This window comes from Sitodiplosis mosellana, unplaced genomic scaffold (assembly GCF_009176505.1).
Source record: "Sitodiplosis mosellana isolate CC-2019 unplaced genomic scaffold, AAFC_SMos_1.0 Smas_scaffold_1, whole genome shotgun sequence".
NCBI lineage: Eukaryota > Metazoa > Arthropoda > Insecta > Diptera > Cecidomyiidae > Sitodiplosis > Sitodiplosis mosellana.
In genome coordinates this window covers 11,205,916-11,228,453 of record NW_022595244.1, presented here as the reverse complement: position 1 = coordinate 11,228,453, position 22,538 = coordinate 11,205,916, and the positions used below count along the sequence as shown (strand labels likewise).

The 22,538-nt window shown below is 37.4% G+C and overlaps 3 protein-coding genes across 8 annotated transcripts; 1 reads left to right on the top strand and 2 right to left on the bottom strand.

The window, feature by feature from the left end:
* Positions 1 to 177: 177 nt before the first annotated feature.
* LOC129567467 (DNA helicase MCM9-like) lies at positions 178 to 4,171 on the bottom strand. Its single transcript, XM_055444411.1, has 6 exons — positions 3,808 to 4,171; positions 3,246 to 3,729; positions 3,050 to 3,147; positions 2,512 to 2,977; positions 1,250 to 2,435; positions 178 to 1,183 (listed from the first exon to the last, which is right to left on the bottom strand). Exons 1-6 carry the CDS (start codon positions 3,897 to 3,899, stop codon positions 504 to 506), a joined length of 3,006 nt encoding a protein of 1,001 aa, XP_055300386.1. The 5' UTR covers positions 3,900 to 4,171; the 3' UTR covers positions 178 to 503.
* LOC129567524 (uncharacterized) lies at positions 4,098 to 6,542 on the top strand. 2 transcript variants are annotated; one of them, XM_055444634.1, is made up of 6 exons: positions 4,098 to 4,251; positions 4,340 to 4,449; positions 4,533 to 5,083; positions 5,163 to 5,522; positions 5,628 to 6,173; positions 6,283 to 6,542. In XM_055444634.1, exons 2-5 carry the CDS (start codon positions 4,371 to 4,373, stop codon positions 5,994 to 5,996), a joined length of 1,359 nt encoding a protein of 452 aa, XP_055300609.1. In that variant the 5' UTR covers positions 4,098 to 4,251; positions 4,340 to 4,370; the 3' UTR covers positions 5,997 to 6,173; positions 6,283 to 6,542. The 2 variants fall into 2 exon arrangements, with proteins under 2 accessions (XP_055300609.1, XP_055300525.1); XM_055444550.1 differs by having other exon boundaries at positions 4,137 to 4,261.
* LOC129567232 (ubiquitin carboxyl-terminal hydrolase 32) lies at positions 6,462 to 22,538 on the bottom strand. 5 transcript variants are annotated; one of them, XM_055444015.1, is made up of 16 exons: positions 22,252 to 22,535; positions 20,973 to 21,101; positions 15,766 to 16,000; positions 14,287 to 14,632; positions 13,940 to 14,168; positions 13,499 to 13,873; positions 12,772 to 13,428; positions 12,034 to 12,692; positions 11,940 to 11,969; positions 11,265 to 11,862; positions 11,044 to 11,201; positions 8,720 to 9,324; positions 8,495 to 8,649; positions 8,214 to 8,374; positions 7,257 to 8,090; positions 6,462 to 7,182 (listed from the first exon to the last, which is right to left on the bottom strand). In XM_055444015.1, exons 1-16 carry the CDS (start codon positions 22,256 to 22,258, stop codon positions 6,907 to 6,909), a joined length of 5,454 nt encoding a protein of 1,817 aa, XP_055299990.1. In that variant the 5' UTR covers positions 22,259 to 22,535; the 3' UTR covers positions 6,462 to 6,906. The 5 variants fall into 5 exon arrangements, with proteins under 5 accessions (XP_055299990.1, XP_055300256.1, XP_055299901.1 ...); XM_055444281.1 differs by having other exon boundaries at positions 20,973 to 21,280; positions 22,285 to 22,501; XM_055443926.1 differs by having other exon boundaries at positions 10,987 to 11,201; positions 22,252 to 22,499.

The window sequence follows — 22,538 nt, the reverse complement described above, 5'->3', positions numbered from 1 at the left end:
CTCAATTAATTTCTAATTTAATTTTAATTCAACAATTTATACACAATGCACTTCTTATCATTTGCTCTCTAAATGACATCCTATCAGATGTAACTAAAGAGGAAAAAAATCAGCTAGAAAATTGCGCCGACAGATTTTCCTTGGAATAATGCAACAAGACAGAACAAACAGATTCCATTTCAAGTTTGCATGTGTTTTATTAATAAATTGCATTTGTTAAATTGAACAAAATATTCATATAAGATGAGATTAATTCTAAACGTCCGTCTAAACGATCTTAGTTAGTCACTTATGCCTAATCAAAGTGGCAAAACTTGTTTTGAATTTGTGTCTGAAAGTTTACAGAAAAAAAGAGCTCTTCAATATATATAAATCTAATTTCTTTTTCTCAAATGCTAATATCTCAGAATTTCCAAGTTAGAAAATATTTTTCATAATAATAATGTTATTCATATGCTATATAAGCGTCGCTTGGAATGTATGCATTAGAATCGCGATGTGATCTATGTAAATTTAAGTGTATCTAAGAAGCTAAGGTCATCTTCGTCCATTTTGTTTTGCGTTTCGCCACTTGGCGCAAATAAGACTGGTGTCTTTCCCGTCTTTCTGCATGAAGCCGAAACAGTGCTTGACGCACTCGAGTCAAAGGACATTGTATCGTATGCACTATCATTTTCGGGTTGCGATCCATCAGATTTGTGTTGCTGAACATTTTGCTGTTGTAGTGGTTGGTTTTTGTTGAGATTCTCTTTGAATCTGAATTTGTTCAACAGGTTCAACGTTTTGGTAGGCAATTTTCGGTTCAATGGCGCATTTTGAGAGTTTTCATCGTCACTTGGAGTGCAAAGGATTCGATTTTTTACCGATTCGTTCAGCGTTTGAAATTGATGCTGAGATGGTATAGAGGCAACAGATGTTGATGATTCGCCAGATGGACTCGCACTTTGTTTGCTTTTAGAAATGGCACATTTGAATCGGCCCAAACTCAACGTTCGTCGGGCTAGTGGCTTGAATTCAAGCCTTGGCATTTTTGACTTTGGTTCGCCAATTGAAGAATTTTCAAGGTCATCCAATGCCTGCGATAGAAGTATGTCCGCATCATCCGACATAGCATGTTGATTGTTGTCTTCCCTCTGAGTTGATGTCGTTGGTTGACACTTTTCTTGCGTTTTTGCTGGTTTCACTGTAAAGATCGAAACAACTCAATTAAAACATGGCAAAAGTTTCTTTTCAAGATCAAAAGCCTCACCATCAAACGAAAGCAATTCATCCAATTCGTCAGGATTCATATCGACAACGGCTTGAAAATTTGATGCTTGAGTATTTTGAGGTTTTGACTGTTTAAGTTGAGATGAACCACCAGGCAGTCTTAGTCGCTGCGATTGTGACAACGTTCGTAAGCTTGGCGTATTTGATTTGGCCACAGTTTGAGTTGTGGGCTTTTGAGTCTGATTTTGCGTTTTGTTCTCTTGAACATGTTGATTCTGACTGGAATTTGGTTGACTGAGAGTATTCTGGGTGGATTGAAGTGTATTTTGGATAGGTTGAAGTGTAGTCTGGGTGGATTGAATTGGCTTTGAAACTTTTTGTGACGAAATTCCACTGTCTTGACCAGTAGATTTTTGAGTGGGGTTCTTCACATCTTCTTTAGAGAATGATTGGTCATCTATTTCCAATATCTCCAATATGCATTTAATTTCATCGGCTTCTGGGCCAAGTGGCAGCGGTTCTTTAATCACATCATATGGCTTTACAATTCGTCCAAAACCGAATGTTGATTCCATCAAACGAATTGTTACTATCGCATCAATCACAGTCACTTCCTCACGAAACAAAATCCGAGCATGTGCCTCAGCCAAACGATTCAAACTGTCGAGCAAACGAACGGTTGTTCTGCCTTGATCGCGATTTTGATCTGAACGGCATTTCCGATAATATGCACCCAAGATGGCGCTTGCAATCGGTGTCATTTTGGGTTGAACTTGACACACGGCAGCAAAGTGTGTCTGCAACTTTTGAGCATTCCAAAGTTCTGCATCCTGCTGAACGATGAGTTCTTGAAAGCCGGTCGTCACTTGAGCGAGCAAATGATCAGCGATGGCATCGTCCCATTCGGGGATCCGTTCGTCTTTCAATATGAACACCAAATCGAATCTGCTCAACAAAGGTGTAGCGATGCCAATGTTTATTGAACTGGTGCCTTCTGGTTCGCTCATAGCGTGTAAATTTTTCGGATTGGCCGCAGCCAAAATGGCGCAACGTGTATTCAACTTGCACACGATGCCCGCCTTCGCCATACTGATGGTTTGCTGCTCCATCGCCTCGTGAATAGAAGACCGATCTGAATCTCTGATCAAATTGAATTCATCAATGCAGCAAATGCCACCGTCGGCCAGCACTAGGGCTCCAGCCTCAAGCACCCACTCACCGTCTTCCTAAAATGTGGAAAATTGGTTCGTTAGTTTCAGTTGATTTTGATTAAATTCAAATTCAATTGCAAGAAATCAAAACCTTAATGGCAGCTGCAGTCAAACCAGCGGACGAACATCCCATTCCCGTTGTATGTACGGCTCTTGGTGCGATTGAAACTGCGCTTAGCAGTAGCTTGGACTTGGCCAAACCGGGATCACCAACCATCAATACATGCGATTGACCTCTTTGATGCAATCCATCATACGATTTGTTGCCGCTGATCTCATTTCCACTGCATATAGCCAAGACAAGTGCTAGTTTCACTGGATACATTCCGTATACATCCGGGCAAATCGATTTCAGAATAATATCTCGCATTCCGAGCTCACCGTGCTTGTTCAAATGTTCCAACCAGTCCGCTTTGATTGTCATCATTTGTTCCGACAGAGAACTGTCCTCGACGGTCAAGTTATTCTGTTCTCGAACCAAACTAACCGCACGCATTGAAATCATGGCTTCCGTTTTTGTTTCATTGAAAGATATCCATCGACGCTCCACTGTTCCACTGTTGCAGACGAGATGAATGGAACGTTAAAAACGGGAAAAAAAGATTTTAATATCCAAAAAATGTCCTTACCAAATCGTAACACAATCACCGGGCTGACAGCAATCAACCAAATCTGCATCGAGTGTTACGACCAAAGTTGGCGGTATATTCTTTTCGCTGAGCGCCTCCTGAAAAAAATAATATTGTTTTCTAGGTTATGAAATTCAAATACAGATTTAAAAGGCCCATGCCTAAACGAACACGGAACATATTTTCGTTGACTTGCCTGAATTTTCAATTCTTGATAGTTGACGCAATTCTTTGGATTCGGCTCTGAATCTTTTTGATGTATATTCCCTTTGCAATCGGATTTTGTACAATTTTTCGGTACATCAAACCGATACATGAGCGTGTAGTCGGCTTCAATTTCAATCAACGTTCCACATTTCGAACAAATAAAATCACGTTTTATTTCAAGCAATTTGACTTGCGACATTCGCACCACCGTTCCTTTGACATCTCGAAACAGTCCAACTTGATCATTATTCGGGAATGGGAGTTTGAATCGTCGATCGGATGCTGGCAAATGGATGAATCGTACATGACAAACCGATTTAATTTGATAGCCTTCCTCTAGAAAAGCCTCCTGTTCGGATGCAATTGACCGTTGTGCTGTAAACAATGCAGCATTCCATTTCGGTTGTTCATCGTAAACGCACAACAAAATTGCTTGCAACCAGTTGAAATTGTGTTGCTGTAGCAAACTCAAGCTGTCAAATGAAAATCATATTGTTTCTGTTTACACTCCAATACCAATGCCGGAAAAAAAAAGAAGTCTAAACACTTACTCAACTTGTAGCGATGCATGCGTTCGATCGTTCGGTTCATTCAGCAAATTTATGATTTGATCGTAGTAGTGCTCTTTTAAGTATGTGTCCATGTTGATTTGTTCATTTGTGCTATCTAAGAACAGCGTTATGATTTCATCATTTGTGAAAATAAACTTCACCAACCGGTTCTTTGTTGTGCTCCGATGCTAACTTAGCATTGCTTACTACTTTGCTGTCAAAACTGAATCGTATTCGCGCCTTTTCACTGTCTCGGTTGTGCTTAAAAGTGTATGAGAACTGAACGGTTTGACAGATACGCTGTCAACAGCTGATAGACGTAAAGGCTTTGACATTTAGCCGTAAACAGCGGTGAAATGTGTGTGAAGTTAAATGAATCAGTCAGCTGTTGACTAATGAGTTTTCTGTATTTAAAAATTCATGAAAGATTGAAATCCTTCACAAGTAATTGAATGTAATTGTCGTGATAATGGTTAAAATATTTGAATAAGTGAAATCCTAACCTCAACTCATTCTATTCATATTACATAAGGAAAGTTGGTGTTTCGTCAACATTAAACAAAATGCGTCCATCATTTTCATCGTTGCTCTACAAATTCAATTCAACAAAGTGGTTGGCATTCCCGCTGCACAGAAAGTATTGTGAGTTTTCACTCAAAGCGAGTAACAATCTTTCATTGAGTAACATTCTGGAGTAAAAACTCAATTGTTTCCATTTTTAACAGGTGTAAATAATGTGGTTACAAACAATGGAACACGGAATAAAAGTATTCACAGAAATTTCAATTATATGATGAATCCATTGGAAGAAATCATGAACACAGTGCCACCCGAATCGGAAGCGCTTAGCCCGGACGATACGTTGAATATATGGCGACAATTAGGTGACGCGTCACGAGCAATATCATCATCTTCAACAGCATCATTTAATATTGTTGAGCATACGAATTTTGCCATTCTTCGTCGGGCAATGAAAGTTTCAATGCCATATTTTAAAACCACCGACCAATTTGATATTCTCAAGGCAATTCAAACACTGTCCGTGCCAACGAATGATGATGTTTACGATACAATTCTGTCTTCGTTATTGGATAACGTTTATAGTATGTCACTCAATGACATTATGGTAATGGATTCGTTTTTCGTATCGAAGCAAACGAATCCACTGGCTAGGGAATTGCATCACACTTTAATCGATCGATTCAATGCTAAAACGAGTCAATTTCCAGTCGAATTCAATTATTTCGTCAAAGTCCGAAGAATGTTACAGTTCATCGTAAGTTTTAACCGAATAACAATCTTTCAGTCATAATCCAAGAATCGAGTGACAACTTGTTTGTTTCCAATTTGAACAGGGAAGAAATCGCCAAAAAATAATTGATGAGGCTTTTGAAAACATACGGAATTGTGCAATCAAACGAGAAATCGATATTTTTACCGCGAATGAGTCAATGAAAATTATCATAACTCTATCACACTTTGGCGATAAATGCGAATATTTTCAACCAGTATTAGATAAGGCATTTGATGTTTGGTCAACAAGCAATGTTACAATTCGAATGGTTGAGACGGTTCTGACGTTTTTGAATAAAAGAATTCAAACACTAAATCGCCTGTATAGAGATACGCGGCTAATTGAGAAATGTGCACGGGTTGTCATTGAAAATGGTGATTTGGAAAAATGCTTCATCATTCAACAGCAATTCAATCGACTGGTAAGAATTTTCATTCAAGTTAAAATGATTCATTGATTTTCAGTCCACGCAAGAATGACTAAAAACAATACGAATTTGCTTAATTGAAACTTGGTTCAATTTTAGGAATTCAGTAGTAAACAACTGATCGACTTTTTGCTTAGGAATTTGAGTGACACAGCGGTGAAGGAGAATTTCGTTCGAAATTCGATGAAAATTTGTATAGCATGTGATGTGGCCAATTACAGACCGCCACTTTTCGAAGATCTACTTCCCACTTTGGCAACGATGAATTTCCATCAACAGTTGGACATTCGATTGAATTGGCCGAAATTTGCACTTCGACTGAATAGCCTTGGAATTTATCATGAACCCTTAATTCAGGAGATTTTGAAGCGGAGGTCATATTTTGAGTCATTTGATAAGAGCAGCATGCAAGATTTAGAGAATCTGCATATGAATAAACTCGTTAATGCCGCACCACTTTGCAATTAGTTACCTGATTTGAAAAAAAAATTCGGGCCAACATATCCGTTTGTTGATGCATGCCAATGATAGTGACGTTATCCCATTGCTGATGAAAATAGACGTTCATTCCAAACGATTCGTACCTTTTGCAGACACCGAAATGAATTCATTGAGCTCGATTCAATGTGATGATGATCAATGTTTGTGAGTTTTCTTGAAATTAACCTTTATTACAACATAAACAAACTTTTTGTGATGCATTCAAGTTGTGATGTGGATTTTAACACTAATCTTTACCATTTTTATTCCACAGAGTTGCCATAGTTACTCCTTGCACTGCCGACGTGACATCCTCACATCCAAGGGTGACTCCAATACGTTTAAACTCCACCGAATGGGTGAAATTGCTACAGTACAAAACCATCGACGAATTTCTCTTCGACATTTTGAATCGTTTACAAAATGAAAAAATCAAACACGAAACAACGAGTATTTTTCAGTGAAACAATAGTTCTTTTTATTTGTAAATTTACTTTTTATAATAAACAAGAAGTATTTTGTTTTTGAACGTTACGTGTGAGTTGTTTTTCTTCTTCTTCTTCAATAAAATTGTTCATCATCGCCTCAAAATGAGATTTTTTGGGGTGAAAAATTAAGCGGAAAAAAAACGGTTTCTTTTTTCTGTTTCGAATTATTTCCTTACGATTCGAATAAATGTTTTTTCGGTTAAGATTGTTTCTTTTTGTTCGAAGTATTTTGAATTCGGTTCATAAATATTGAGAATTTACAATAATTCATGGCAAACAGAAAATAGCTTGTTTGATGTCACTTGGTCTGAGCCCGGCTAAGGCAAATGGTTCATTCGCATCGCGCAAAAAATACAAAAGAAAAATCGGTTGGAAATGAAAAAAGTGAACGAAATCCAAACTACAATCCTTTACGATATGACGCACATTTTTCGTAAATCATTATCGCTGTCATCGAATTCAAGGGCACTATTGATTGGTACCATTTTATCGTCAACGTTTGGCAAATACGGCGAATAATTCAATCCTTGACGCTCATAAAATAGTAAATAGGCGGAACTAGGATCAATATTTGGCTGTTGCTGTGATATTTCACGACACGAACTGTCATTGTAACAATACCATGAGTTATTTGGATTTGAAGCGTATGAAATGTAATGACCACCATTAAGCATTCCGGAATGTGACTGAAATAACGACAAAAAAAAACGATTGTGAATTTGAACGGTTGAAGATAGGACCAAAAGGTGCATGCACTTACCACAACTGCATAGAGTTTATACTTCAAATCGAATGGATCTTGGCCGTTGTCTAGATTATGCTGATGATAGTCCACGAAAGCACCATCAATGACTGGTGACTTGGTTAGGCTCGTCGATACAAGACGTTTTCGCATTTTGATTGCGGCATTATTCGATGTGGAACGCCTCGACGAATGTGTGGTTGATGACATTTTTGTGCTCGGACTTTGGTCGACTTTGACATCCGGTTGAGTGTTGAGCTTGTTCGTTTTAGTGTTGCTTGCGTTTGTCTCGGCCCGACCATCATTCAGAATTTGTATTTCATCCGGTTTGGCGGTGATATCGTTGATTGTTTCGCTATTCAAATCGGCGGCAGTACTTTCAACATCGAGTGTATCGACCTCCTTAATACTGTACGACATGATCGAGTGTTCCGGTGTCATCTCACTGAGTGAACTATCGACATCGATATTGCTGTTACTGTTTGAAAATCCATTTGTTAATCCGGTATGGCTATGTTCAATAAGCTCCTTGTGACGTAGTATAGTCTCTTGTGGTACTGATGCTAGGTATGGCGTTGGATCGAAATTCTTGAACGGGAAATTTACCACTTTCTGCGATTTCACCCATTTGTTGTTGACAAAATTGAATCGCTTCAAGTGCACAATCAAAATTGGCGGCAATTTCCAGATTTGTAGCTTCTTCGTTGCCGGCTGTCTGCCCTTACAATGACTGCAGTGATAGTGTTCTTCTAGTTTCTCCTCCGTCGTAAATGCTCGCAGACAATGATCCAGATCGACTGGTTCGGTTTGCTGCTTCCTGCAAATATCCACTGATTCATGCTCCGTCCAAATCTAAAAAATTTCAAAAACAAATGGAAGAAATTATTTTAAGAACGAGTACTTTGGCCGTAGGAAGCCGACCGCTTTAAAGAAAATGCAATGTAAAAAGTTCTGAGAAATCTGTCTGAAACTTACTCGTTCTCGTGTGCTTTGATAGCGTAAATGTAATGCAGTTGGGTCCCAATCGATTGCAATTTGTATTGATCCCGGATTGAGTCCATCGCCAAATATATGATTCGGTTTTACGTGGTATTGTGTCGCCAATTGATTTTTGTCCAACATCGGCGAGGGAGTATCTATAATGGAGTACACGTAGGATGTTAAGATATGCAGATTAAATTCGAAATAGATGATGAACAGATGAGAAAGAAAAAGAACTCAAAATCGTGTCTTTTTCTGATGGAAAACCAACTTACTTGATGAAGGAAACATTCCTTCAAAGAGCGGTAGATCGTTGCATTGAATTTCACAACCACGACAGAATTTCGACCATGGACACAATGCACAGAATCGACCGCCATCGCTTACGGCTCTCAGTATGAAGGGAAATTCATAGCCCAAACTGTCATCACTATAAAATGTGAGCCAAATGTTAGTTTTTTTCTTCTCTCGTTTCCAATCACAAAGAAAAATTCACTTACCAATCCGTAGCATGGTTAGCTTGATCGGGTGGTGTTGACGGCAGTGGGCTAAGCAATCGGGCTACTTGTACCCAAACCGCACAATACAGATCTTTATTCGATCCGTCTTCATAGCATGGGATAAGTAATGGTACACCAAATAGACTTGGTCGAGTCTTGTGATACGATAAGAAATACGTATCTTGTCGACTTAATTTCCTATGCACAGCAATTAAAAAGCCGCCCGCTTTTCTATTCGTATTATCCGCATTACTCAGTTTTATATTATTGCGATTATTCTCCGTATGACCTAATGAATCCTGTTTTGTTGCCAACGCTTTTGTGTCTCGTTGACTTTGACTATCACATTTTGCTTGAGTTCTAGTTGCCTTCATATCCTTCTCATTATTATCAACGGCTTCATCAACTGGTCTTTCAGCATTGTTGATGCCACCATGGCCATGGCTATGACCGCCGCCGCCACCATTCATTTCATCCAAACTACTTCCAGCTGAATTGAATTCGGGCAGTAGGTTCGTGACCGTACTCAATTTGCGATGGCATGAGTACGTTGCATGCGTAAATGTCGTATCGGGGCTTGTACTTAAGTCAGCGTGTCCACTATGCTGTATGTTGATAAGAATTTCCACACACACACACACAAAAAATAAATCGAAAAAGATTGTAAAAAATTGATTGTCGAAACAAAACGATTGCAAATTAATGTGACATTGTTTTAGTCCCAATTAAACGCTGAACCCGTTCGATACATTAGATTGTTTAGTTCTCTTCATTATGAAACTCGGTTCAAAGTTCAATTAGATGCATTATTCTATGGGGAGGAATAACCACTACCAAGAAAAATTCAATTCAAGCTATTTACACAAATAAAACTCAAACATCGTAATAATTTGCATGAAGCTCAAACACACGTTGGAGAAATTGAACGCAAAATTGAATGAAAATTAAATTTGAAAATATATACTGCTCGCAAAGCTATTGAAGGAGTTTGTTGCCAAATCCCTTGATATTTTGTTGTGGTTGTTTTCTAGCAAAAATTCAATCGAAAGCTAATTGCAAAAACACACAAAAATGTTCGGTTCCCATTTCTTTTCTAAAAGAATAGTATTTCAGTGGGTAATTCGGATATGTTTTGGAATCATAATGAATATTATTTGGCCAAAAGTTAAAACTTTGAAGGAGACGAATGTTGAAAAAATCTCTATAAATCTTGTAGTTGTTTATTAAACGTGAAATGAACTTGTGTATGTTTCGTGGTGATATGAATTTGATATTAGAATGACGTGTTGTTTTTGTTGATGATTGATGGATGTCGGTGTTAGTGCTTTGCGCGCATGCAATTTCACTGGAACCTGCATTAGGTTTGCTTTGTTATGAGCATTGTTGAAAATGATGAATGTCAAGGAGTGTTGTTGAACGATGAATTTGAATGAACACAGAATGATGCACATTTAATTGCGATCTTATCGTTTCGAAATAAGTCCGTATCTCCTGCGATTTTAATCGAAAATCTCGTCATGTGACCGACACAAAATGCAAATTTAATTACACATAACCTGAATGAAACTACTTGGTGCCAATCATTAAACGAAACTGTGTTGACAATAAATTCAAACTACTAAACTACGGTGCAAAAATGGACGATTACAGCTACAAAAGTGTCTAAAATTAGCTACGATGAAAATAAAATTTAAATGAGCAGTCAGTCAGGCAACATCAATCGTGCAACGAACTATGAACTACACTATGTTTTTTTTTGTTCTACTACGATTAACAAGCCAGAATGATATTTTAATATAGAAATAGTAACCAACAAAACTACAATTTCAATACAGAGATTATTTTGGTCTAAATAAAAAAAAATTGTTTCACTTTTTCCTATTTATTTTGACAACTGAATTCTAAATTCGAAATCAGAGAAAGGGATGTTTTGCATGGCACAGAAAATGATGTACAACAAATTTGTACTTCTGTTATTATTACTTTTTTTTGCGTAATAACAATAATGGATGTGTTGAGATGGCAATTTTGCCACATTGCAACCATATCACTTGCGATACTTGTGTGACAATGACATGATTTGTCCGCCTATTTCTTGTTTTTGATTTTCTTTTTTCTTCTTCAATGGAACATTTTCTTGGTAATGTTTGCGAATCGTGAAAATGGGGTCAATTGAATAGGGGTCAAAAATGTAAATTTTGTTTTTTTTTGTGTAATGTGTGGCGTAAATTAATAACTAAAATACAAAAATTAGTACTTAACCGTACCTTAAAGCACAACAGATTCTGTGGCATGCAGAGAGTGTTTCCAAAGCACCGGCTTACCTTCGATGTTCGACTGGTCACCGCAACCGCATTTGCATCGTACGGTGCCATCTTTTGAGCATTCAAATCATTCGATGCAATCAATTGAATGTCATCGGATGTGGTCGACGAAATTGATGTATGCGTTAATTGATTATCCGTTGACAGTGATTGAAGGGCTGTTTGATGCAAAATCATATTGAATACGGTGTCCAAATTTATGAATGTGGATGATATTATACCTTGATTTCGTTGAATATCCTTGAGTCCTTGGCCAATGTTCAAGATTTGCTCGGTGTTGACGCGTGGCTTCCAGAAATCACCTTTTGGTATTTCATACACAAACAGTTCGGTTGCGGTTGTTACTTTGAGCTTTTGCGTATCGGATAGTGAACAACGAATCTGTGAATTCGACAACTCACACACTAGCATCAACTTTGCATCCAATTGACACAATTTGGACAGTTCCACTTTGAAATCGGCGTATTTGGATTCGGAGTTTAAACGAAGTCCATATTTGATTGGCACAGATCCATCGAGTCGAATCACAAGAACTTCACAATACGTATAATTCTCGACGGGCAGCGGCAAACTGAGCAAACTGAACGGATCAAAACGAACCGAGTCGTGGCCACAGGTCAAGCAGCTAACTTTTGATTTCAATTGGCCGTAGAATAAATCGATGACAATACTTTGATTTCGTGCATGATGTTGGGCCCATGCTTCAGCTGCTACCTCACAGTCGGCCCGACCATTGGAATCTTTCAGCTCTGAGTATGGTTTCTCCATCACACGATTCAAGTCCTCGTGCAAGCCATCCAGCATCCATTCCAAGAGTTCCTATTTGCGAAAAAAAAAAAATAATAAGAAAAAGTGTTGAGAACTGCAAAAAATTGGATGAAATGTTGAAAATTTACCTGTGAATCATGTTGTCCGCCGCCAGCAAACTGAAACCAAAATCATTTTCATTATTTTCACTCATTTTTATTCGAAATTGTTGCTTTAACATACCTGCGGAGCGTGCTTTGTCATGCAGAATCGCAATTTCAACGGTGCCACTGAACGCGTTGATGCAGTCCACACTTCTTTGAGTAATTCAGCATATCGCAGTGCGAGTTGTCCTTTTGTGCCCAATTTATTCATTGTGTTCAACTCATACATGTGCATGTTTTGCAGGAAATACTGGGCCAATGGTTGCGTGTTGAATAGCACTTGTAATGCTGAATTCATGAAACACGTATTACCCAAATTGTGTAATCCAGTTGCACCGGGTGCATGTACCGATTGAACGGAAATAATTGTGGCACGTCGTTCATGGGCCGCGTGTTGCGATTGCGACATGGTCAATGAACCCAGCTCTTCGGGCCATGTCAGGTCTTTACTTCGAACTTCCAAGAGAATTTGATCATTATCACGAATTGCCAAGTCTTGTAGCGTTATATAATCATCTTCCAACAAGCAAGCATTATCTTCCATATTGAAAACATGCCACAAGCGTACATCCTCCATTTTCAACTTCAAATGTTGGCACAGAAATTCGCCGACCTGTTTCACAGTGGCCAAACGACTGAAAGCGGCTGTATTTGCTAAATAGCGTTTTGGCGGCTGAAGAACTGATGGCACAGCATTGCTAGTATAGTTTCCACCCGATGTAACTGCCCCGTAACCGCCTGTAATCAATAAAAAAAAAGGAAAATTAGTCACTTCCACAGATAAAACCAGAAAAATCTATTAAATATAAATATTTACCCGCTACAGCACCCCATGATGAAACCGTTTGAGCGACTGGTGGATTTGATTGATGCTTTAAAATGCGCAGATTCAATGGATACAGCTCCAATTCAACTGGCATTGATGGATGCACTTGAATCACTTGACGCGGCAACGGCAGCGTACATCGATACCACTGTGAAAGTGCTTTCCACAATGAATCTGGCACTAATTCATATTCACGATGCTCGGACAGTATGTTGTTTCGTTTTAATCGACCTCCTTCACCGGTCAGTGTTCGAATATTCTTGTAAATGGGTTGATCGACTAAGCTTGAATTATCAATTGGACCGGGATGCATAACACCATTTCGGCCACTAACCGAAATTCCACTACTTCCCGAACCTAGGCTTGCTGAATCACCGGTAAATAATAAATCACCCATTGACTCGGTGGAGTTCGATGTAAAGCTTTCGTCACAGACAACCGCTTCATCCAAACTATTTCGGCCCATTCCAGAGCTAGAATGACGACTCGCTGAATATGTTGAGGCGGATTTACAATATCCACATGGCACTGTTGATGATATTGATTGCGTGTACTGTGACCAGTTTTGCCACCAATCAGCTGATATCAAATACCAGAATTGGCCCACTTTATAGCCACGACGAACCTCACGAGCCAACCATCCTTTTACTGGAATCAACAACAATATTGTAAATCATTTGCAGAGAAGAAAAAATGCGGATAAATTTATCAAAATTACCTATATTGTTTTCCAGGTGACGGCATTGCGGCCTCAGACCGAGCACAACATGGCAAACATCGAATAATAAATCCATAAATGGTTGCAATAAGTTTGATGGACTTTGTACACTCCACATCATAAAATCTTCCAATGAAAATGTAAAATCTTTGGCATCGGCATTGTTAATAACAACGGCATCCGTTACTTTTGTTAGCGTCTTGTTAACATTGGCTCGTTCGCGTAATTCTTCAAACACTTGAACATACGTCATATTCTTCATTTGTGTGGAATTCGAACTTTCTTTGGCGACAAACAATAAAATATTGATCATTTCGGATATTTCCTGTACATTCAACACACCGTCTCGATCAATATCGAACACTTTGAAGCAAACTGGAAGGTGGCAAGAAAAAAAAATTCGATTGGGTTTGAATTGGACAAAGAAAAAGATTTACGTACATTTGCTTCTTTCTACATTTGGCCCACGGCATGCAGCGCTTACGCCACAGCATAATTCCTTAAAATCTATGTGCCCATCGCGATTTTCATCAAAGGCCGAAAAAACACCGTTTAACGCTGACAACGGTACCGGTGGGCTTATCAATGGTGCTAATGACTCCAAATCCAATTGCCCGGTTTTAGCTAATCCTTTTAATGACCAGAATGTTTTTTCCAAGTCACCAATATCCTATAAAAAGAGATTAAAAAGTCAGACAATTTCATCAAAATAAAATTTCAATTGGAGATTGTAATTTGGAATTCAGCCTTAGAACAATTCGAATTGATATCAACAATAAACCATGTACCTGTTCTTCCAGATGAGTAACGCCGGCTAAACTCTGGTAGAATGTTGGTGTTTCCAATTCTGTGCTTAAATTCACGCATGACTCCAACAGAAGCCATCGCGACAGCACTGTGGCACGTTCATGTTTGATAATCCATTGTTTGAACTGTTCAAAGTTTACACGATCGGAATGGCCAAATAGTGACAGTAAAACGCTTTGTGATTTGGTTTGTAGTTCGGTGATTGTTGGTCTATTGGCATTGCCCGGCCCTGACTGTTGATACGTTTCCTCAATTTGCAATGCTTTCGCAAACTCTTGCTTGTGAATGTGTGTTCCGGAATCATTACAATAAACATTCCATAGAAATCTGAAAGAATAAAATACAACGTAGATTTCAATTAGAGACGGTTTGTAATTTTCCAAATTATCAAATCAACAACATCAACAACAACAACAACAACCGTACATATTTATATAAGATAAATGGCATAAATCTGTCTCATTCGTGCAAATCTGCATTAAAAATGGCATTAGCTTGACAGGCTTATATTGTTCGATTGACTCATACATAACAGCTTTGGTTGTCTTTAAAGGAAGAAGACAAGCACAAACACTGAGCATTTGAATTTGCAAAAGAGGAAAAAAAATGTGTGCCTAAAGATAGCTCACATTCAATTAGATAATTGTTAACAATGTCTTCACACAAAGCAGCGGCGGCTTTTTATTGAATTATTAGCGAAGTTCATCCGCGCTGAACTTGCGAACGATTGTGTACACTTGTGGGAGTTGTTGTGCTCTTTGTTTTCGTTTGCAGTTCGCTTTGTGATTTATCCATTTAACGAACATGATGAACATTGGTTTGTTGAAACAAAATTATTGATAGCATTAATTTAGTTCAAGGGTGGTCATAAGCCTATTTCAGAAATAAGAGCATAAGTCTTAGCGGTGAGAGTGGCTACGCATATATTTTAAACCATACGCTCAACACTGCTCACTTTGTCATGTCTACACATTGTCATGGAAGCTATGGAAATGACACACGTGAGTGCGATAGCATTTAAAATTATCGTTATTGATTTTCGTTTCTTCTTCTCCTTCTGTTGGTCGAACGATATATTGATTTATGCTTAGAGTGTCGGTGATTTTACGATTCACCTTCACACGGATATTGCTTGTTTTATGGTTAGCATGGATGGAAAGAGTTCTTGATGAGTGTTATTTTCCGTGAACAAGCATAACAATTACAATCGTGAGTTTGCTTGTGGGCAATTTTGTGTGCTCACGATTTGCATAAAGTCGAATATTTGCCAGTCAAAGTGGAAAATTACCCACGAAAGTGAGTTATTCTTGCCCAGATGTTAGACTTTAACAATTCATAGAGATTGTTGATTTAATCCATTACCAAATCAACTGAAAAATCAGTGCGTCAATGAACACTCTAATTAAATGACACATATAACATCGAGAAAAAAAAACAACGGTAAAGTTGATCGAACTTACTTGATTTTTTCATCGGTTAAACCGCGTGTTAGCAGTACCAGACCGCAGAGAAGCTCTTTGAATGCGATACCCTTTTGTGTGCCACCGCAAGCGCTGTACAACCAGTCGGCTAACACAGTTGGAATACCTTCGGATAGAACATCTTGTAGAAATGCATTTTTGCTGAGTGTTGTGCCATTCGATCCAGCCGATCGTTTGAATGCCTCTTTGATGCGTCGCAGCTCATTTTCATTAACTTTAGTAAAAAAAAAACATCACAATTATATAATTTCGCATGTTGCTTATCTATGCAGAGCTAAAATTAATGTTTATTGAATGTAATTAGTAATTTTATGACATTTTCCACGAATTCAGAACAGAAATCACATTGGCCTAAATCGGTCGGAATATGCGGCGCTTATTCAAAATTGCAATGGGTTTTTCCATTGACTAGCCGTCCGTCTCTATTGCAAACACCAGCAAAAAAAAAACGAAACTATTTGACTGGCAAAGTGTCATACGCATCGCAACGCATTTTATACGCAGAACAAAAAACAACAACTGTCGTAGCTCAAAACCACACACTATTTTATCATTCTGCGCACATTTAACGACACAAAAACTGCATGGTCGGTGTGAAGTGTACACGTTCGCGCGCGCATTATTGCAACACAATGCCTGACCTTAAATCATATTTTATTCACCAACGTTTGTTTGTTTTATGTGTACCTTCATTCGTTTTAGTTTACACTATGAATGAAACACAACAGAGAGAGAATTTGCTTAGCTGTGGCAATCATACGCATGAACATAAAAATATTATACGCACATTTTGCTGTTGTTCAGCCTAATGAAATATGCTAATCTTCTATTTTTTTTGCAACAAGAAATAATGCATACGTAATAGTAATCTCTGATATCAAGATTCAAATTTCCGCAATATAAGAGAAAAAATAGTCGAATACAAATGCTTTCAATGAAAGAAAAGCAATAAATATCGCATTTGGTTGTGACTTGGCATATTCTCAAGCTGAATTGAAACGAAAAAAAAATTGCTATTCGCTGGGCCGGAATGACGTGAGCCGGAAATTCTTTGGCAGATGACGATAAAAGTGTAAAGCGGTAATCGAAATCGAATCGACAAAAAATCGAAATAAAATTGTGCTGTTGACATACAAAATCATATTGATAACAAAAATGATATAAAAAACGATTACATTGTTTTAAAAGTACAGAATTGTGGTTGAAACTGTGGAACAAAAAAAAAATGTTGTCACATACATGAGACACAGCGGCAAGGCCCTGTGAAATCTAATCAATTTCTATCATCAAAATAATACACATTTGATCGATCGAAAGAATCGAATGGAAATCAACAAAAAATGACATTTGCAATGCGTTTTTTTTGTTCGTGAAATGTAAATTTATATTCACATGGGATGTTGTTTTTGTAGCACGTCGTCAGATGACCTTGACAACTCAAAACACTATTAACGACAAGCATTTTATCAGTCTTGTCGGCACAAATTAGAGTAACGAATGCATTGTTTTTTTTTCTCTCTCTCTCTCTATCGGCTGTTACTTATAACAGGCATTCATCAGGTGCATTATGACCTCTAAAAATTAATGACGGTATTTACGGATGAGTGAGTTCCTCATGAAATTTACAACACACACACACATTAGATATAGTATACATTCAGATAAGATGGAGAGCAGAGAGAAAAAAGTGGCTTGTTTAAATTATACGGTTTGATTGTATGGTACAGTGAAAAGTAGAAAAACAAAGTTTAAGACATTTGTTTTATTATTATGGTTCCCTCATTAAATCTATAGCAAACAATCTGAGAGAAAAAAAAATTGAGTCGGTAATTCAATAAATGTGTGAAACGAGATGCAACAATAGTTGAAGTGAAAAAAATACACTTCAGGAATAGATAAAACGAACCGTTTTTATTTGTTGATTCGTTAAAATAGTTTAGTCGACCAATAAAAAAAATGAGACACAATAAATAAAATTGTCACACAGCTAATTGACAGCCCAACTATACGACATGCACTCATATGGAAATGTTATCGTGCTTTCGCGCGCGCCACTCATACACATGAAAATTGGCCAATTTTCGAAGTCAAACAATAACAAAACTTTGACCATTTTTTTTTCGTGTTGCTGTTGTTGTTTGAATTTGAAGCCGCATACTGCGCAGTGTCGAACTATTAAATTGTCAACTTGCATTGTGTATTAGAGGTGTATACGAGTTCATTCCATAGCGCCACTAACCATTTGATTATAATTGCACAAGATTAGATTCTTATGTGAGTGTTATCGATACACTTGTTTCGTCGATAAGAATTCACGTATACCAGCGTGTATCGAGCATACAATCCAGAACCCCATCCAAGGTCAACCATTGTTTTAATAATGGAGAACTAATTGCCGATGGAACAATTATTGAAAGCTTAATTTGGAATCTCATAATGTACACAAAGTTCATTGCAGGCTCTTCGCTTTTCCACTTTATTCAATGCAGAACAAAGCAAATGAGCTTTCTCAAATGCAATTGTTTTCCATTTTTTCCAGAATACAATCGATTTCATTCATCGCATTAGCCAGCAAAGAGTATTTCAATCTGGTATTAATTTGTCTTTATTTCCAACGTCAAAAATTCATTTTACATGCTTGTAAAGCGCAAATCCGTACGGGGCAAACGAATCGCCCAAAATGACATACGAATTAATTCAAAACGAATGGAACGAATAAAAAAAACCTGGATGACGATAATTTAAACAATACACTCGGTTATCACATAGCAATTTATTTAATTTCAATTATCAAATAGAAAAAAATGTATGAAGCGAAAAAGAGAATGAAAATTGAATGAGCCGCGGACACGTGTGTTTATATTTTTATACTCTTTTTCAAAGTTGTTGGAGCATTTGAGTGTATGAGAGTGTCTGTTTAGAAAGACATATTTAATCGGTGGCAGTGACAGCGGAGGTAGCGGTTTCAGGGGAACAGAAATTGGTCACAATAATTACCATATTTTGTTTGTATTTCCACAAACCCCACAAATTGTTTTTTCATTGAATAAACTAATCAATTCTTGGCGAATCTCAAAATGAACTTAAAAAATAGCCGTACTGACCATACAGAATAGAAATTCGTTTGAATCGTTCAAAATTCCCGGCGCGTAGCTTCTCTATGGCAAATAATTCATTGAGAGACCAAATAAAAAATACATATGGCAATAATATTACCTACTGTTTGTATAACGATAATCAACTAGTTGAACGTATATTCGTCATTTGTTTACCCATCGTTGTTCGTGTTTCTTCTTTCCAAATGACAATAACAAGACCGGTGAAACATGGTGTAGAGACATGTGTAAAAAGGACACTTCATCGTCATTTTCCAGGCCATAAAATATGAATGAAATGTTGTAGCGCATTGATTCGGGGACACGGAATTCAATCAATTCACTATCATTGTTTGGAATACATACAGTGAATCATTGGTAAGTTCATTATTCGCCGCTGTAATACGGTATATGGATAATTTCCTAGTAATCTTACTTGTAAACGGATTACATGGTAAATACACAAGCGCCAAACATGCGCCACAATCCAGTCTATGTGTTCAACAACTTCAAATAGAAAGCGTGAAACGGGCAATTTAATAATAGGTATAAATGGATTGAAACACAAACTTGTTATCGTTTCTCCACCGACGATGACTCTGTCTGTATCAAAAAACAATGCCAATTAATCCAGTAGACATTTAAAACAATGGGAGAACAAAATCTTAACTGTATGCTGTATTTGTACGTCATATTATTATCAGAAGAAAAAAATCTGCTTCTTTCCTAAACTTGTTTACGTTGAAGAATTGCCAAGAAAAAAATCATGCGCCATTTTTTTTTCTGGTTACCTTCTGCCCAATTGACTAATAGTTGACGTCACTTATCACATAATTTTATCGCCGCAAAAGAAAATGCCGAAGAAGTTTCATTCGAATGTGGGGTAAAAATCATGATTTGATTCGAAGAATTATGATCAAGTGCCCCGGCACTGATAACACTGCATACCGTTGACTCACATTGTGCTAACATTATTCAATAGTCTGGTAATCTTGACATTTCCTTCCCTCTATCCACCCGTGTTATAACAAACCGAAGCGTGACTCTTTTATTTGGCCCATGAATATAAATATACATTTCATTCAGACATCGAAATCAAGAACCTGTCGTCCACAGACATTTCGAAATGTTAGAATACTCGGCGTTGGGGAGAAAAACAGTTCCAAATGAGACGCATATAGACTCCATATGTGTATTTGATAATCCAGTGTGAAAGATCGAATTAGTGAAATTAAACTGGGCACGTTTCGTGCTTGTTGAAACACACACACACACACGTATGCAAAGTGATCTTTTTTTGTGCGCAATTGGATTTGTGTGTCGATTCAATATAAAATACTTGAATCGAGCTGTGCTGTGCTGTGCTGTGCTGTGCTTGAGCTTACGTATAAGCATACGCTCATACACACAACAACATCACGTCAAATTATTTGATTTTATGCTTCGTTCCCATTCGTTTTGATTGTTTATTTATCTTGTTTAGTTTGAAAATATTCATTTAATTGAGGGAATAGAGAGACGAGAGCAGAAAAGAAGAAGAAGAAGAAGAAGAAGAAGAAGAAGAAGAGAAAAAACAGACTGCATATGCATGGATCAAAACAAAACACTGAAATGCGGATTCACTGAAATCAAACCGCTGCCGTTTTGCAAGTGTGAGCGTGAACTTTTTGTCTTTGCTTTTGGTTGTTTTGGTTTTTGTTTGTCGATCCAAACGAACTGACTGACATTTTTGTTTGTTCAGCTCTCCCTCTCACAGACTCAATTCTATTCATGTGATCAGCGCCATGAACGATTGTCACTCAATCCCACTATCTAAACATGTTTGCAATTTTCGTTGTGTCGTTTACAATGTTGTTGTTTTTTTATTTTGTGTTCAAGTTAATTAAGTTCCTTTAACGGTTGCTCGTGCCTTCTACAATACACACACGCGAGCATAGCCGATGATTAAGCCTAATGCGATTCTTTCTGTTCTCTCTCTCTCTCTCTCTCTCTCTGTGTGTGTGTGTCTGTCGCTTATTCATGTTGTCGTTGTTTCGATGGTGCCTTGTTTGCAATCATTACGATGAAAAATATATACAATTTCACACTTACCGCGTTTTATCGCATCCTCATAGCTTATACACGACGGTTTTGAGTCTTTTGCACCCATATTGTTGACAAAATTCCTATGTTTTCTGTTCTTTCTATTTCGATTTTCTTTGACGGCGCCACCAAAACACACTAAGATGCGGATAATAAATTTTCAATGTAGAAATACATAAGTCGAAATTGGGCTTTTCCACTCAATTTGCAGTTCAGCTAACATTTTCTACTTTTTTTTCTCTCACTCTCTTTCCAACTAAAATTATTGATACACTTTTGATTCGTGCAAATTGTTTGTGTGCACCGTCGTAATAGGGCTAAAATAAAATTGCATTTCCTTTTTCACTTTTTTCCGTGTGCTGGGGTTCATTCAAAATTTCCACCATTTCATATTTAAACTTGCACTTTAGCCCACATACTCAGAAAACATGCATCATTAAAAAATTCTTCAACATTTTTTTTTGCTTTCTTTTCACTTGATTCGCTACTTGTTCCCTTTTGTTGCTTATTATTATTATTACGATTATCGTTTCTTGTTACATTGCGATTTCATGCAAGTCTCGCAGCGAAAAGAAAAAAAAACGGACCACAACAACATAAACGAAGCATAATATATATGTACATAAATCGAACGGCAGTCAATGTGGTATTTCACAAAACATTCAAGGTATTACGTGAATTGTTCGGTGTTTTATTTTTTCTAAGAGAAACACGGTGGTGACACAAACGCCCAAAAAATGGCAAAATTAAAATAACAACAATGAAATGGAATAATTTTTGCACACATTTGCTGCGGCTGCGGTCGCTTCTGCTTCGTCTATCACCAAATCGTTCACTGACATGTGTTTGCTTGAAGTAAAAAAAAACTTTTTCTATGTACGTGTGCTTATTTTGCGCGTTCGCTGGTTTCTTTATCTCGTGATATTTGTTCTATTTTTTCTTTCTTCTTTCGTGTTGCCGTTGTCGCCGTCGAGGTCGCCTATTTCTTTTTCTTCTTCTTCTCTTACTACATTTTTCACTTAGAAAACCTCACCAGTTTATTGCATTTATTCACTTAATGTGACACCAAACAATGTATTGGTCCTGTGTTAGATAGTTTTTTTCACAGTGCAAACATGTATTTTTTTTCTACTAATCGAAACTACCGAATAAATTCACGACCAAAAAAAAATTGTACATCGTCAAGTCTTTGTTGTTGTTTTTTTCTTCTTCTTTCGTATGTGTGTTTTGTTCAATTAGGCACTTGTTTTACTTAAAAACTAAAAATCATACACAATTTTCCACTCACATTTCATAAAATTTCATTCAAATTTCCACTTACAAAATAATCATTCACATAAATCCGAACACAATACCAAATGCTTTATCATTTCTTTTTTCTTCTCTTCACATTTGAGTCACTTTTTTTCTCTGTGTCTTTTTTTGCACTGTATTTGTCTTTGCGACGAATTATTGCTTAGTGATAAAATGACGTTTCAACACTGACTGATTGCTGTGAATGGAATCAAGTGTGTTTGTTGTGCAAATGATCCAGAGAGTTTGTAATGTTATTCTTGTTTTCATTGTTGATTTGAC